Below are 17,175 nucleotides of genomic sequence, written 5' to 3'. Positions count from 1 at the left end.
AAGGCTACATTCACAACAATACATCTCTTTTTTAAAGTGCTAGATTAGATTTGGGAACACAACTATCTGTCAAACTTTATGGCAGTTTATGTGGCCATATAATTGTATTATGAACTGCTGTAACCTGTCATGCATAATATGTATTTCAGCAAACATTTTTACACTTAGTTTTTTCCAGTAGTGCCATGCATTTTCTCAGCTGTGTTAGAACCCCGAGCCAAATTTTACTAGAGTGTGGGAACAAAAAAACCTCTTCAACCAGTGCCTGCTTATTTTCCTCTCCCCCCCACCAGTTCTTTGGGAAAAGGAAGTCACTTGATGCAGATGATACAAACAACTCACTAAAGTACATGCACACACACAAAAAAGAGGAACAAGAAAAGATATGGGCCCACTGAAACCTTTGCACGTAAACAGAGGTGATCATATGTTTGCTTGTAAAAAGCTCAGGGGGACTATAGGTAAAAAGGCACTTTTAGTAAGCACAGACTGCAAAACGTGACCTTACATAGGAAAATGCAGCAGCTCCAGAAAAGGCTATTGTTATCATTCGTGATTATAATACTCATATTTCAAGCAGCTTCTACCTCACTTGATAGCAAATTTTCTGCATCTCTTCTGACATGAAACCAATTGCTTGCATGTTGTATAGCAATTCCTCTAGTTTCATGTATAAAAAAGGGATCTTCACGGAAGAGGACTGCATTTGCCCATCTATTTCTAGAGAATGGAATCTGAAACCCAGCTGGGACCTTTGGATGCTCTCGCTTTACAGACAGCAGGGCTGACTCCTCAACTAGACAGAAGTACAAGTGTTGCAGAGATGGCAGTGTTTCCCAGGCCAGACAGACTTCACAGCACTCAACACCTGCACCTTCTGGTCAAATCAGGAGCAGGATTTAATTAGTTCATTTCAGTCATGCTGTTTCACAAGGGAAAAGAATGTATCCTGGTGACAGTTTAATCAGACAGGTCACTGTACAAGCCTTCACCTGCCTTGGGATCAGAGGGGCTTAAGGGTGGACATGAGCAACAAAATTGTGGTTAGATATAGCACAAAAATTGAAGGCGTGAGCTGAGGGTGGGGAAGGGGTGGAAAAGAAGACCGGGACAAAGAGCAAAAAACTGGTTCTTATGCTTGGTGACCAAAGCACACAGTTTGAGAAGAGGGGGAAAGTATTTGCTATCGAATCTGTGGTATAACTTTTCTGTAACCATGGCTTTCTCAAATCATAACTCTTTTCATTCCCAATCTATTCTTACAGAAATGCATTTGAAAATGATTCCCAGTGGTTGTAGCACTACTACAGGAACCTGCTTCTATATCTAATCAGCCAAACAAACAACGCTGGAAAATAGTTTAGTGGGAAGCTTATTAAAATGTTTTAGAACAGTCTGCAAATAGTGAAACAAAGACGCAGGTGACTAGTATTCCTTTCTTTACCATGCTTCTTCTAACGTAATTATCCCACTAGAGAAAGAACGAGGTTCCAGATTAATTATCAGTATGCCTGTTGGTAAATATTTATAATGACTACAACTCCTCATTGTGTGTGGAGGGTTTTTCTTTTAATGCTTCAAATGAAACAGATTTGTGAATCTGTCTGAAAAGCGCATCAAACCTCAAAAGATCTGATTTGCTAAACAGCCTCATTCAGTAATAAAGAATCTCATTCAATCAGACACAGCTTGCACCAATTCAGCACAAATATCATCCCTTTCCCTAGAAGAGCATATCCGGGGCAGTGTAAGGGAGTGATTGCAGGGTTATACTTAGCAGCCATTTGCTCTCTGCAAAAAAATCACTGGACTCTTATTAAAAATCCCTCTGCATTTTATTTTTGACTTAAAAATATACTGCTTTCACTGCAGACATTTGAATAAACCTTTAGTACTGCATTCAAAGCATTTCATGCTCTTAATATGACTGATCATTTAACATACTACCTTAACTAAGCTGTTCAGACCATGGTCTAAACTGTTGTTGACAGCTGTTTTAAACTGATTCATCGCCAATGTGGATTCTGCACTTATTTTTTGATTATCTTGATGACTGTGAATAAGAGGCACTTTATATTAGTTAAGAAAAACTGTTAGAATACAAAATGAAGATTCATAACTCAAGAAATGACAAGTAAGATTGTTCATGCAACCTCTACTGTTGTTTCCTCTCGCAGATGCATGAAAGGGGTTGTAACCGTACAGTGTAGGAACAAAGCGAGAACCTGACCTTTCTGGGGAGGCAGGGTGTGAAATTTCTACTGGTAGATGTCAGTCAGCAAAACAATTCAGGCATTTGGTGTGTGGCCCTATTTAAAAATCAATCAGAAAAAACAAAATAAAACCCAGAAACTAATCCTGGGGAAGAAGCCATTCCAGAAAGAAAATTCAGTCCACAGGATGAACACATCAAAAAGCCACAAATGATTGAAAAATGGGCAGAGTTTAAAACAGAAACACTAAACAACTTCAGTTCCCTCCACAGTATATATATGTGGTCTTCACACAGAAAATGGGGGTTTAGAAAAGATGCGTGGGTCTTGATAATGCACTATTGGCAGATCACTACAAAAATTACACTGATGTAAAACCGGAGTATGCAGTCATGATTAACTCACAACGTTCTGTCACTGACCGTCAAACTTTTAGTGTGGACTTTGTCTCATCAATACCAATAAATGCTACAGACTAAAAAGTTCTAACTATCCCAGAGCAATAAACTACGCTATTAGCACAGTTAAATGGCAGTCTCCCTTTTCTCAAGCATTTTTTGGTATACTCGGCTAATAGCAGATGGCAGTTTCAGACCTAGACTGATGTTTCATCTACCCACACGAGATACTGTAAAGCACAGATATACTTCCCTAAAATACTTTGCTACAATTCAATTGTTTTCTGAAAAGGTCAGTTTTAAAAATTAGAAAGCTTATATACATTATACCCACTGTTCAACTTTTTAGTAGGATTTGAGGCATTGTAGCCAGGAGAGTCCAGAAAATATATGACAACCAAGGATTTCCCTTTACTAAACTTTTATTGAAACAACTGCAGGGTGGATAAAAATCAACAATTTAAAAAAAAATATATCAGATTTTAAAATTTAAATCAATTTCTTTATTTAATTGTATTTGAATGTTTTTGTTAAGATTTTTTTAAACATAAACCTATATACAGATCATTTTAATTTAAGATATGCTAGAGCTCAAAGATGTCATCATGGAAGAGGTATTATAACTTCTAATTATATATGATTTGAGACTATATTCATGTAACGTATTTAGAAAAGTTTTATAAATAAGTCACAACAGGCCATGGATTATATTAGGGCCCCAATCTTATGGGGTTCTCAGAGGCTCTTCTATAGATTAGAAAAGATTATAGAAAACCCAGTGGGAGTCAGTGCTCAGCCCTGCAGATCCCAGTAAGCATCTCTGTGATGCTTAGTTTCCGTTCTCAAACTCTGGATTTGTGCCTCCAGAGGTAACATGAAAGATAACCGACTGGATTACCCACCCATCAGGTCTCTCTGCAAGTTTTTCTAAAAGTGCAAAGTTTCAAGAAGTTAAATGAATAGAGGCTTATGGGGGGGAGCAGATCTGGGCAAGGAAGAGGAGTCTGGAGAGAAATGCAGGAGGAGGGCAGGGCAGTAGAAACAAGAGAGAAACATTTTAAGCAGAATATTCCAGAAGTCTTGAGGGATAAGTTTCTGAGTACAGCCTCTCCACTGATTTGAGCTCTACTGAGTGAATGGTATGGTAGAAGGGAAAACCTATCATGGTAGCAGGCTTGCCAGACCATAAAAGAGAGCCTGTTTGGGAATATTTTAATGAAGGTTATATCACACAACAAAAATGCACTTTTGGTAGAAAACAATGATTAAATCAAGGCTTACTGAGCAGTGGTTTAATTCATAAATTAAAATCAATTTGATTTAAATCAAATCCACCCTGACCAACTGTACTAATTTTTTTTAAATATTGGAGTTGAGGAAGGTCACTGTTTGCTTGAAAGTGCATCTAACCCCTCTCCCAGCTGTTTAACTGGTTCCATACAAGATCCCATAATAATAATGCTTTTCTACTGGAGTGAGGAATCATCAAGCAACATTACACTCAAGCCACTGACAAATAGCCAGATGATTCCATCGTTGTCGTTGATGATCTACATAAAACAGGGAACATAAAAAACTAAAAAGGCTGTGTTATTCCACTGCTTACTTTTAACTGAGCTATTCATTCCTGGCCATTCCTTCCCTTTCTTATTCATTGTCTTAATACCAGGACTCACCAGAGGCTAAACAGATTCCCATAAATACCTGCTGGACCGCATGTACTGTACTACACACTGGACCTGCCCCACATAGCTAACAACTGCCACGTCCCAGCTGACCGTAGAAAAAGAATCTAATCGCTCTCCCAAACAGTGAACAAAGCGCAAGGGAAGTTTACCATGCAGCTACAGTTGACTGTTATATTTAGGAATAGGATAACACCAAACAAAAATATCATGAAAGCACACATACGTTAAGAGCAAGAATCATACTTCAAATCACGTCAAAATAGGTTTTTAAACGGTCAAAAGAACAAGAAAATATGTTACTGATGTTTCTTCTTCCAAATAATGAACCATATCTACAAGCAATCTGGATAAGCAGGATATTAAATGCTTCTCACTCAAGTTAACATAAAAACTGAAGTGTATTATAAAACCTCATGCATCCACAGGTCTTACTAAATCCACACAGGTGTGTAAGAAATTAATCCTGGATTTCGTCAAGGATCTCACTTGTCCAGACAGCCCTTTAGAAAAAGCAGAAAACTCTCATGACAGTGCAAAAACATCTACCCAGATGCTATGGCATCATTGCTGGTGCACAAAAATCGACAGACTCTCCTAACCTGACCTGCTCTCTGCTTTACTGTTACTGTTCTGGGTAGTAGAAAAGCCATTCTTGAAGGTAGCTAGCTTTACCTAAGTCCTCACCATCCATAAACCTAAATCTTAGGATAATAAGACAGTAGCACAGACAACCCAATCCTTAATAATTCTGGTGTTAAGACTGAAAAAAATTATTCAGCATGGATAAGTCCTTTACCATTATTCTTGCATTAAAAGAACCATTCAGTCCAAAATACAACAGAACTGACAAGGATAGTTTCATGTATTGTCTAAGGGGGTTTCTTAAAGAATTAATGTTTTACATTAATCAATCTATTTCCTGAAGCCTTTGCTTTTTAGCTTACTTGAAATTAGGCACTTACCACCAGTAAGGTTTCCCACCCCACACTCCCCCTTTAGAGATGATAAAGACCCTAACTACAATTATCTGGATTCACAGCAAGACCTGTCAAGTAGAGCACAGTATTTACTCAAGCGTTTTGCATTTTTATTGAAAAATGTTTTAAGTCTCTCTCTGCTTCCCCAGTAATTGTATTAAACTGTGTGAACTAGAATACTAAACGAGCAAGCATCATGACAGTAGGAAGAAAAAGGTCATGGTTGTAAGGCCTTATAATTAACATATGTGCATGGGCTAGCTAGGAAAAACAAATATAGGAATAAGGAAAATTTAGTAGAAAGCTTTGTGGACTATGGCAACGGGGACGCATACTCTTAGGTATCTGTCCATAAAAGGAATACAGGAAATAATTAGCCAATAATGAACTAAGATGTACTTTTGGCAAAAAGTTATACCAGCAGTAACTTCAATCTTTGATGAGACAACTAGTGTAGTAAACTTTATAGATGTAAAATAATTCTGAGATATTTCACTTGGAAATGCCCAACAAACATTCTGATGAAAAAAATAACAGTAACAGGTGAAAGCACACACGGACGGAGTCAGAACTCGGTAGCAAATCTCCATGAAGTGATTCTCAGCAGGATATCATCAAATATGGGTGTTTCTGTAAGGTTCCACCTGGATCAGGACTAGGACCACTACTTTAGACACCGCTGATGAAACGTGCAGATGATGCAGTCTGGCTAGTAATGAGGACAGCACAGACTGCAGATCTTCTGGTCTCCTATGTAAGTTGGAGTCATTCAAACAAAACACATCTTAAGACAGGCACATTTAAAAGGTATAGACAGAGGAAAGAAGGATGCAGAGCATATTTTCAGAACTGGGGAATATATCCTAGAAAACAGTGCTCATAAAAATGATTTAAGGGTTTTAAGAGATTTAAGATCTTAGTTAGGCATTTGGGGCAGATGGAGGTAGAAAGTATGAGCTTTGGTTTTGTTCATTTGTCTTTCCCTGGGCAGGTGTGAGACAATAGAGGAAACTTACCAAAATCATGGTCGGTTTAGAAACCCAACGAAATCCACTCTGACTGTCCTGACAGCATTGTTCATATACTAAATTCTTTTCTTCTATTTTTTTTTTTTATAAATTAATATTCTTATACAATCTTCCTACATATTTGGACAATCCATGTCATACTTTAGGAACTATTATAGTACATTTAACTATTCTTGTTGGTTTTTTTATCATTAAAAGGCAAATGACTACCTTTTAAATATTTCATCTCTGTACAAGGAAAACAATATTAGAAATTTTGTTTAGAAAAGTGATGAGAGCTTCTTAGAGAATAGGAATATGGCTGCAATGCTTGATCCTGCTCTAGCTCTGAGTAAAAGCTTTGCTATCTGCTTCAATGAAAACAGAATAAGGAGCTGAATGGGAAAGGACATTATAAATTATCAAGATTCAGGATACAGCAATTTGGTTCTGCCCAAATCAAAATTATACAGTGGGATCGAGTGCCATGAAACAATGATGAAAGGAATTCCCGTGAGAAATTTCACTAAGAGAGTGACAATTTCTTACTGGCTCTAGTAGCTCCATGACCTGTTTACAAAATATTTCCCAGAATATCCAAGTTTTAGTAACTAGCAAATTAAATATTGCATCTTTCCCATCAAAACTTAGACCAGGGTGATAAAATACCCATTTTGGAAAGGAAGAGCTTGGATTCAACTACAAAACACTTAAGAGTTCAGAAGACTGTAAAAGGGAGAAAACAAAAGTGGAACGAATGGTTATGATCCGAAGAAGTCCTGTAGTATCTGGAAAAACAGCAGGTTATTCTATTTTGCTTTATACTTTCATGTGGAGGGTGTCACCACAAGTGAAGTAAAATACCAGCATGCAAATTTTTCCAACCATTTCAGTAGCTTTAAGGATGGTGCACAAATATAATTAGGGTGTCAGAAAAATAGAATACTGCATTATAACGAATGTGATTTGAGCTGATGTCGAATATTCTTTTCTTATGTAGAGAAACTCATATAAATTATTTTTATATTGGGAGGAGAGGGAAAAGGGAGGAGGGAGAGAACACTTGTAAATAAAGCAAGACTATGACCAATATTAACTTCTTTCTACCACTCACCCATTCGCCCTTCATTCTTTATTGGTTCACTTACCTCTTTTACACTGTGTGTTACTGCCCATGTCAAAAAAACCCTTGACATCACCTGGAAAGCAGTCAGGACAACAGAAGAGGGAACGATGCCTGAAAAATATTTTAGGATTGGTGAGCATGTTCACATGAACTGTGTCAGACAAACAGATTTAATAAAGCAGAATTTATCAAAACTACAGTCATCCTGAATTTTTAGAATGCAAGAACTTGAACTTAAAAATTAAATAGTCAGTTTTTGGAGCAGTATTGGTTTTCTATGACATGTTTGTAGAGCCTAGTACATTAGAATCACCTGCAAAGCTGACTAATTAGCTCCGCCATCAAGTGTCACTGTCTACACATGCATCTGTATTATGGCACAGTAAATTAACTAACTCCACCATAGGACAGTGGTGTTTGGGACAAGTACTACCCTACAGTGGAGTAATTTACACTGCCACAACACACACGTAGGTATTGACCAGGGCTGGCCAGGGCACGAGGGTGCTGTAGTGTTGGGGCTGCCTGCCATGCACTGTAGCACCCAGCCAGCCCTTCTGCCATGACCGGGGCTGACCCCCTGTGGCTGCTGCCAGCCCAGGGCTACTCCACCCTGGCTTTAACTGCTGCAGTCCCAGGCACACATATATACACTGCACTAGAAGCCGTCGACTGCAATGCAAACTGTGCTGGAGTTTATTGCTCCATGCTAATTGTACGTGTAAATAGATGCCCATAGCCCGCATCCACACAAGTGTGGACATTTGTTCCTCCAGCCAGCCAGGCTCCAGTTTTGGGTAGCACACACTGCCACTGGTGTGTGCCACCCTGCTTTTTTTTGGTGTGGGTATTTTTAACCCCGGTATCTCCTGGGGTCAAAAAATACCCCTGCACTGCTATGTCTGTGCTCATCTAGATGCAGCTATAGAGTTTAACATGGGATGTTCATCTAGTTCAACAATACAGATACGGGAACATACGGCGGGGGGGAGCAGGGAATCTGATCTGCTTGCTCATTTAGGACACATCAACCATGAGGCATCATTTTTCTTTTTAATCAACTGTTGCTTCATGACAACTAAGACTATGAAAGACAGTAAACAGATTCCAGAACTGAAATTAATTTTTATGCTGCAAACAAGACCGGTGAAAATCTTAGTTAGCTTTACAAGGTTCTTTGAGTAAATCTGATATCTTGTATTAGACCAACTTAAATAGTTGGAAAACAATTATTAAGCAAGCTTTTGGGTGCAAAAACCCTTCGTCAGGGTAAGGAAGTCTCTGCAGTCGGTGTGTGCTCTTCCTGGATGGAATGAAAAGTAAAGAAGCCAGAGGCTGGGCTGGCCTGCATGCAAGAAGGGTAGTCAGTGAAAATGTAGACTGAGTCGTCAAAGGGTGAGAGACAGGCTGGGCGGGGGGAGAGAAAGGGGATGAACAGTGGAGAGATAGATACCCAGGGAGTCAGATGTCAGGCATGTTATAATGCGTCATAAATCCAATGTCTATATTTAGTCCATGATTTTTAGTAGCCAGGAGGCTGATGAAGTGGAGTTCATAGGCTCATCTCTGGGAAGTGTTGTGTTTGTTTCTGGTGATGAGGTTAGTGAGGTTTGGTGCTTGTTTGAAGGCTAGGATGGGTGGCTCTGGGAAGATCTTTTTTAGAGTAGGGTCTCTTTTCAGTATGCGCTGCAACTGTTTGAGGATTTTTTGTACAGGTTTGAGGGAGGGGTGATATGTCATAACCAGCGGTGTACGATTTGTGGGGGGTTTTCTTCTGTACTGCAGCAGTTCTTCACGTGGTATCCGGGTGGCTCTTTCAAATGTGCGATCTCTCTCTGGAGGAGTGTCCTTGTTGGGTGAAAGCCTTTTTAAGATTGGTGAGGTGGCAATCCCGGGTGTTCTCTTCAGTGCAAATTCGCTGGTATCTGAGGGCTTGGCTATATATCACAGCTTTTATGGTGCGTTTAGAATGACTGCTGGTTCTGTGCAGATATGTATGTTGGTCTCTGGGTTTCTTGTATAATGAGGTCTGTATTTTATCATTCTGGATACTAATTGGGTCTAAAAAGGAGATGTTGGTGCTGGAGTATTGTAGAGAAAGTTGGATGGAGGAATGGTGATGCTGAATTTCTGATGGAACTCAATCGGAGATTGCAGGTTTTCAGTCCAAATGAGGAAGGTGTCATGAATATATCTTAAGTATAACAAGGGCTTGATGGTGCAGTTCTTGAGTTAGCTTCTGCATTCAGCACTTTGTAAAGTTCAGTGCCACATTCAACACATCGGAGCTCCCAAAACAGCTCCAAGGAACAAAGTTCCTTGTTAGGCATGCTCTCTCATCCAGCTATCTTCCAGTGAATCCATAAACATGCCAAAAAGATCTGTGAAAGAATTCTTTAGTAGTATCTCAAACTGCGCAAAAGCAGCACCGTCTCACCCACAGTGAAATGCAAGGGTCTACGTCTTAAATGGAGATCAAATTAATTAAGCAGGCAATTCTGATAGTGTGTATAGCAGAACAAGACAGACCAAACAACAACTGTGCCCCAGAATGAACGCACACCAGAAATCTATCAAAGACAGGAATTTCCAGTTACCGGTGGGGGTCCACTTCTCACAAGAAAACCGCTCTCTCTCCAATCTCTCAGTTCTAATCCTCAAAGGAAATTTACAAAACACTTCTCAGAGACGAGCCTATGAACTCCACTCCATCAACCTCCTGGATACTAAAAATCATGGACTAAATATAGACACTGGATTTATGACATGTTATATATAACCTGCCTAACATCTGACTCTCCAAGTACCTCTCCACTATTTAACTGCTACATTCATCCCCTTTCTCCCCCCCACCCACTGACTCCTCAATTTACATCTTCACTGACTGTCCATCTTGCACGTACAGGACAATCGCAACTTATGCAGGGGTTACGTTCCGAGGTCAGCGCGTATAGTTGAAAATTGCCAGGCTCAGCGCCAAACAACCGCCACCGCCGGACCCGGACAAAGTGGCTAGCTAAGCGTGAGCCCCCCAGGCCCCCAGCCATGCCGGCACGTGCGCGGCGCCATGTGGTATTGCCTGCAGCGCTGTACTACACACTGTGCCCTGGCCGGCACCCGGCAGCCAGCCCCAGCAGCTGAGCGCATAAAGCTGAATTTGCGTAAATTAAATACGTGTAAGTTGAGACTGTACTGTATACCAGCCCAGTCTCTGGCTTCTTTACTTTTCATTCCATCCAGGAAGAGCACACACCAACTGCAGAGACTTCCTCAGCCTAACAAAGGGTTTTTAAACCTGAAAGCTTGGTCTAATAAAAGATATCATATTCACCCAAAGAACCTTGTCTGCCTATAACAAAGCAGGCATTCATCAAGCTACCAGCCAGCACCAAGATACCTCCCGATAGTGAAACTTTAAATATCGACGCTAGCATTATGTATTCTAGGACTGTTTTCACCATAGCTATTAACAAACGAAAGGACTGCACTTCATTGTTTCCATATGCAGAGCTCAGCGAACACATGCCATCTGCATCCCATTCTCTGTTCCCCCCACACCAGCTCCATGTGCCACTTCTCCAACCCCAGCTACCTAAGGCATCAATCAGGCCTGCCCCTACCCCTACCTTCACTCCAGTGGTCCTATCTGCCCACCCATGCCTGAGGTAGCTTGTTCCTTTCTATGTTTGGCCTGCGTTCTCTCTTCATTCACTAGGCTCCCCATGCCCTGCCATTCCTCCTTTTCTCACCCGTGCCCCAGGCTCTGTGTCTCTCCATTCTTCACTCCATTATATGCCACGGTTCTGTTCCAACAATCCAGTTGTCCCTCTTTCTCCAAATGCCACTTACCCATTCCCCTATTTCAGGATGCCATCATTAATTTCCCATCACCTTTTTGTTCTGAGGGATGTCATTCTGAGCATCAACAATTCAATGCACGGTTCAAGCTAATGTCTGCTACACAGATCCCAGGTACTCTCTATGTTCCCCAATTCCCCTTTCAAGTGTGCACCAAAATTAATACAATTCTGACCACTAAAGCCTCGAATATCCCCTGCAGGGCAGGGTGGCACTGCAATGTACAGATGCATTTGATAAACACGGGTGGTGTTGCCTGCAAAAGCTTATGCCTCCCTGAACCAGGAAGTCTCTAAGGCTGTGTCCAGATAAGCACGGCCATATGGTATGTGGCACCAAAGACATATCTGCAGCACTACATACTGCACATTCAGGTGTTCTCTGCAGTGCAAGGTAGCAGTGCCAGGTGGGGTAGGGAGCACAGGTTGTGCCTGCCACTTTAAGAGGTTTCAGGCAGGCTTTGGATAGCTGGGAAATGTGGTTTGGCCTAATTAGATGGTCATATGACTGAAAGGGGGCCACCAGATTGCAGGAGGGCTGGGCAGCCTCAGTATAAGCCCAGGCCCTAGGAGCAGAGCTGGCAGTTAGACCTAGGGAGCCAGAAGTGCAACATTACTCAGCCTGTAGACTGCAACTCCCAGAACATCTGGAGGTCAGGGGAGGAACTAGGGGATGGAGGAGGTTCCTGGTCCTGAGGCATGACCTGAAACTGCACCATGCTGGGATTGGATGGTGTGATGGGGCTGCTTGTGGCAGGGCAATGTCCAGGAAATGCCACATCTGTGCCTCCCCGGTGAAAGGTGAGGATGGGGTGCTAGAAAACCTCAGCCCCTGCTGCTCTGTGGAGGGGAAAGGCTAGGGGAGCACACCCCAAAAGAAAAGCACAGGGCCCAGGCCCACTGAATGGGGCCTGAGATGGGGCCAATGTCCACCTACCAGGACCTGAGGCCCAAGAGGCATAAGACCCAGAAGCCCAGTGAGGGAGCAGAGTGGAGGCCCCAGCAAGGGGGCATGTGGCCAAAGCATGTCTGAGGACACCTGAGGCCAAGTTTGGACCACAGGCCAAGTGCAGTCCAGCAACGGGGCCAGGGGAGTTGGAAGTGATTTTTGGATGTCATCTACAAGGTGTGGGACACGGTGTAGGGATGGTTTGGAGGCGTGTATTATGCCCTTAGCATCAGGCAAATAAATGGGCAACCTTCCGCCTACGAACAACTTCTTAATTCCAACAAAGGTGTGGCAGGTGAGTCAGGTAGTTGGATTGCCCTAGACGGGTGGGCAGGCTAATGTAGTGACTGGCCTCGTGACAGATCACAAGGGTAAAAAAATACGTGCATGAAAGAAGGTGGGGCAGCACACACCAACCAAAACCACAGCCTGGCCAACCAGAGCCATATTCCAGCTGCTGGCTAGGCTCCGAGTGACAGAATCTAGGAGGCCGCCAGCCTCCCTTACCTGACCCCTGGGTAACCTGCCAAGTGCACAGGACATTCTTTGAAGTTTGGAATTGATTAGAACGTGGCCTTCAAAAGTTGTCATGTTACGGAAACAGGGGAGTGCCATCAAGCTGGCAACAAGGCCTCACTCCAGGCAGCCAACAAAGGTTCTCAGTAGCCAAAAAGGAAAGCACGCACATGCCTTGCTTTCAACAAAAACATTGCTTTGAGAAAAGCAAAGCAGAACATTAGATTAATACAAAATATTTTGGGACATTACATTAATGCTGAGAGCTAAAAAAAGTTACTGATTATATAACTGAGAGCTACATGGATCTACGCTTCAAACAAACTGGAATGCTCAAAAATTAGATTCACCAAGGCAACTAAATGCACAACTTGCAATAATGATCATTTTAAAATTAGAAATAAAACTTCTTGGAAACAAAAATAAAATCATCAAGATCAACAAGAGTAAATGTTCCAGAGAGACAGAAAAAAGAACAATGCAGCGATTTCTAAAAGAACAGGGGCCAAAACAGTTCTGACAACGTAAAAGTGATGAATCGTGTTCACAAAGATCTGAACTAATCATTTCAGCTTTCTACTAGCAGACACCAGTTGGCTGAAAACAGGCCAGTTGATACGCCAAATTGTGCTTTTCAGCATGTAAAGATCTCAGCTGGATTTAAAGGAAAAAAGACATGAAATTGCTTATAAAAAAAACAACAAAAAACTAGGAAAAAAAAACACCACTGACCCTCTGAGAGATGCAAAATGCATCAATAAAACCCTGTTGGAGAGAGAAGCAAATAGCAAGAGATTTTGATTTGACCAAGAGGAATATTTGTTAAACACAAACAAAATTGGTAGGTGTTGATTTGTGGCTGGAGAGAAGGAAAAATGTGCAGCTACATGGATTTGCAAGTGCAAACTAATAAAGAACTCTGTGATATGAAAAAGCTCTGAAGCAAGCAACCTCCATAACGATAAACAGAATCAATTGATACAAGGTCATTTGACCACTCAAGTCTACCAGATTTTCAGGGAACTACATGATGCGATTCCCACATTGCCATAACCCAGTAAACAAACTTTTAGGTCAACAGCCAAAAAAAAAAAAAAAAAAAAAAATCAGGTCGACAGAGTCAACAAATACTATTTGACAAGTGCCAGGTATGTGAATGCCTGGGGGGCTATATGCAAGGCAAGTCCAGAAAGTCCAATTAGATTTTATCAGCAAAAAGGCTAAGAGTATAGCGAAGACAAATTCCTAAGAGGTGTTTCTGAAGCACAATGAAGGAGAGAGAGCAGGACAAGCTGGAGACCATCCAAAAGATGTTTGAGAAGAAATTGTGAACACTGCCATCAGCAGCCACTTGCAGAGAGATTCGAAAACAAGGGGGAACCAGCAGAAACAGTAAAAAGTGCTGATTCTTTTGTATTACATGCCTAACAGAGCATAACCACAGTTTAGTCTGCTAGTCAAAGTATATACCATTTTAGCAATATCTAAAACTGAACCTTTCCTGCCATCTGGTAAAAATGGAATGGAAACAGTTACAACCTTTACTAATATTTCTGGAAGGGAAATCTGACTCATCTCAAGCTTTCTACCCAACAATGTTTTTTTTTTTTTTTAAAAGAGTACAGATTATTTGACAAAAGGAAAAACTGAGGGTTTGATCACCTGAGTGCAGCAAAGCAAAATAGGACAGGGAGGAACCTCCTGTGTCAAAAGTCCCTTGCTAACAGGCAAACAGATCATATAAATCCAGGAACTGACAACCTAAGGCCCATAGAGCCACTGGATCTGGCTTGTGGAAGTTGGGCTTCAGTGGTGTTTGGCAGCAAAGGAGTTCAGCTGTGGGTAAAGAATCACAGAAAATAAGAGTCAGGAGGTCATCAGGTGCAAACAGGTGAAGGCTACTATTAAAGTCCCCCCCTGCCACACTTCAGTCTTCTTTTCTCCAGACTAAATAAGCCCAGTTCCCTCAGCCTCTCCTCAGAAGTCATAGCCCCCAGGCCCCTAACGTTTTTTGCTGCTCTCAGCTGGACTCTCTCCAATTTGTCCACATCCTTTCTGTAAGGGGGGGGAAGCACCAAAACTGGATGAAGAACTTCAGAGTACACCAAAATCTGTCTTTTCTCAGGAGAGAAAGTTAGATAGCATCACCTATTTTGGTCATATAGCTCAAGATAACCCAAATTTTACTAGTCTCCTGATAATTAACCGACAGCTTTGATAAAGGCAAGACCTTGGTTGCTGGGTGCACGTGACCAGTACCTAAACCACTGCACTATGCTATTAGGATATATTTAATACCCCGCTAAACTTGAGTGTTTAAATTAATAATGAATCTTCATCCAGGCAAAACAAGATCTAAGTTTAAACTTTATTGTACCTCTGTGACTGAGTTGGAGACAGGGGGCGAGGGCAGGGGGAGCAGAGCAGAGGTTTTGGACTGAAAGGCAGGAATACAGTAGGGATATCAGTTGAGCAGGAAGAAGTGTAAAATGTATGCTCTGGTTATGCACAATTACTTATCTTTGCTACGTCAACCAATTTTAGTTCATCTAAGTAGTAATCAATTCTTGCTGCTGGCAGACTCCTCTGACTAGGGTGGATTTGATTTAAATTAAATTGATTTTAAATCATGATTTAAATCACAATTTAAACAACTGGTCAGGATGCCTTGATTTAATCATTGTTTTCTACCAAAAGTGGATTTTTGTTGTTTGATATAACCTTCATTAAAATATTCCCAAACAGGGTCTCCTTTATGGCCTGCTACCGTGATAGGTTTTCCCTTCTACCATACCATTCACTCAGTAGATCTCAAATCAATGGAGAAACTGTAGTCAAAAACTTATCCCTAAAGACTTCTGGAATATTCTGCTCAAAATGTTTCTCTCTTGTTTCTACTGCCCTGCCCTCCTCCTTGCCCAGATCTACTCCACCCCCAACAAGCCTCTATTCATTTAACTGCTTGAAACTTTGCACTTTTAGAAAGAGGCAAGGGCTTGACTTGATACACAAACTTCCAGAGCGACAATAGGGCTGATGGGTAGTTAATCAGGTCTGTTATCTTTCATCTCCATATACTGTTAACAACAATGATGTTACGAGGCACAAATCCACAGTTTGAGAACTGAAACTAAGCATCAGAGAGATGCTTACTGGGATCTGCAAGGCTGAGCACTGAGTCCCATTAGGTAGAGTGGTTTTCTTTAATTTTTACTACTCTGTAGAAGAGCCTCTGGGAACCCCATAAGATTGGGCCCCTAATATAGTTCATGGCCTGTTGTGACTTATTTATAAAACTTTCCTAAAAAAGTTACATGCATATATCATCTCAAATCATATATAATTAGAAGTTATAATCTCTGTTTCATGATATCTTGGAGCTGTAACACATCTTAAATTAAAACTATCTTTATATAGGTTTTTTTTAAAGCATCTTAAAAAATAAAATAAAAATTAAATTAAAAAAAAAAAAATCAGAGTTTTTTATGTGTTGCTTTTTATCCACCCTGCCTCTGCCTGCAGTATCAAACAGGTATCCTCAAGAGAAAGGAGATCAAAAGCTGGTATCAGTGTCAGGATGTAAGATTACTGAACCAAGTAATGACAGGCTATGCTATACTCATTGTACTCCAACCTGCAGCCCTGCCAGACTAATACTGCGCAAAGGTGGTTATAAAACTGATAAGGACAACGAAGAGGAACAGTTGTAATAAAACAAAATTGAGGTATTGTAGCCACAAATTCAGGAATAGGAGCTGTATTTTTTCCCTGTCTAGCTTGGCCTATGCAAGTATGCAATTTGACAAAAGTTACTGCTGCTATGTCAGTAAGAATCCTTGTCAAGCCCTCAGTGGAACAAATTTAAGCTGCTTAATTGTAGCAGCCATTTAAAAGGCAAATCTGGATCCTTCTGCTAATGACAGCTTTGGTCAAACTGCTATTCTTATAAGTGAATAGGGAAAGGACTGTATGGGAGACTTTTTACATTTTTTTCTTATTTTCAAAAATATCCTGTTTTTCACTTATTAGCAAAACTGTGCATGGTTTACTAATTTTCCTTGCTACAAATAACCATGGAGCAACTGAACTGTTTGGAAATCCAAGATTTATTGCATTACTCAGTGTTACACTGCCCTCTGCTGCTGAATATGCAACTACTGGAATGCAATTTTTTATTTGTTATAGCAAAACAAGCTTTAAGCAGAGAATAAACCCGGGTACTGTAAGTATGAGGATATATGTTAAATTTGGAAAGACGCATAGACAATATGTGGGACAAAGTGTTGTACATTTGGCTGGGAATCACAAGGGCACCTTATTGGTTGGTTCATATGAATTGGTCAAGAGCCATATAAACAACTGCATTCTCAACCACAAGAGGAAGTTTCTGAATAAAGAATTCTCCGTCTTCTTACGAAAAGTAATTTATTTGTATAAATACATT

At 40.8% G+C, this 17,175-nt stretch overlaps 1 protein-coding gene across 1 annotated transcript in view; it reads right to left on the bottom strand.

Annotated features, from left to right (window-relative positions):
- HACD2 (3-hydroxyacyl-CoA dehydratase 2) overlaps nucleotides 1–17,175 on the bottom strand; it is a 42,236-nt gene that overhangs the window by 7,863 nt on the left and 17,198 nt on the right. The window contains exon 4 of the mRNA XM_090045990.1: nucleotides 7,432–7,520. Coding sequence (XP_089902116.1) covers nucleotides 7,432–7,520 — 89 coding nt within the window. The remainder of the gene's footprint in view (nucleotides 1–7,431; nucleotides 7,521–17,175) is intronic.

Source organism: Crocodylus siamensis, chromosome 4 (genome assembly GCF_052110815.1).
Source record: "Crocodylus siamensis isolate JL-2025a chromosome 4, ASM5211081v1, whole genome shotgun sequence".
Lineage (NCBI taxonomy): Eukaryota > Metazoa > Chordata > Crocodylia > Crocodylidae > Crocodylus > Crocodylus siamensis.
Note: the sequence above shows the minus strand (reverse complement) of the source record. Positions and strands in the feature narration are given on the sequence as shown.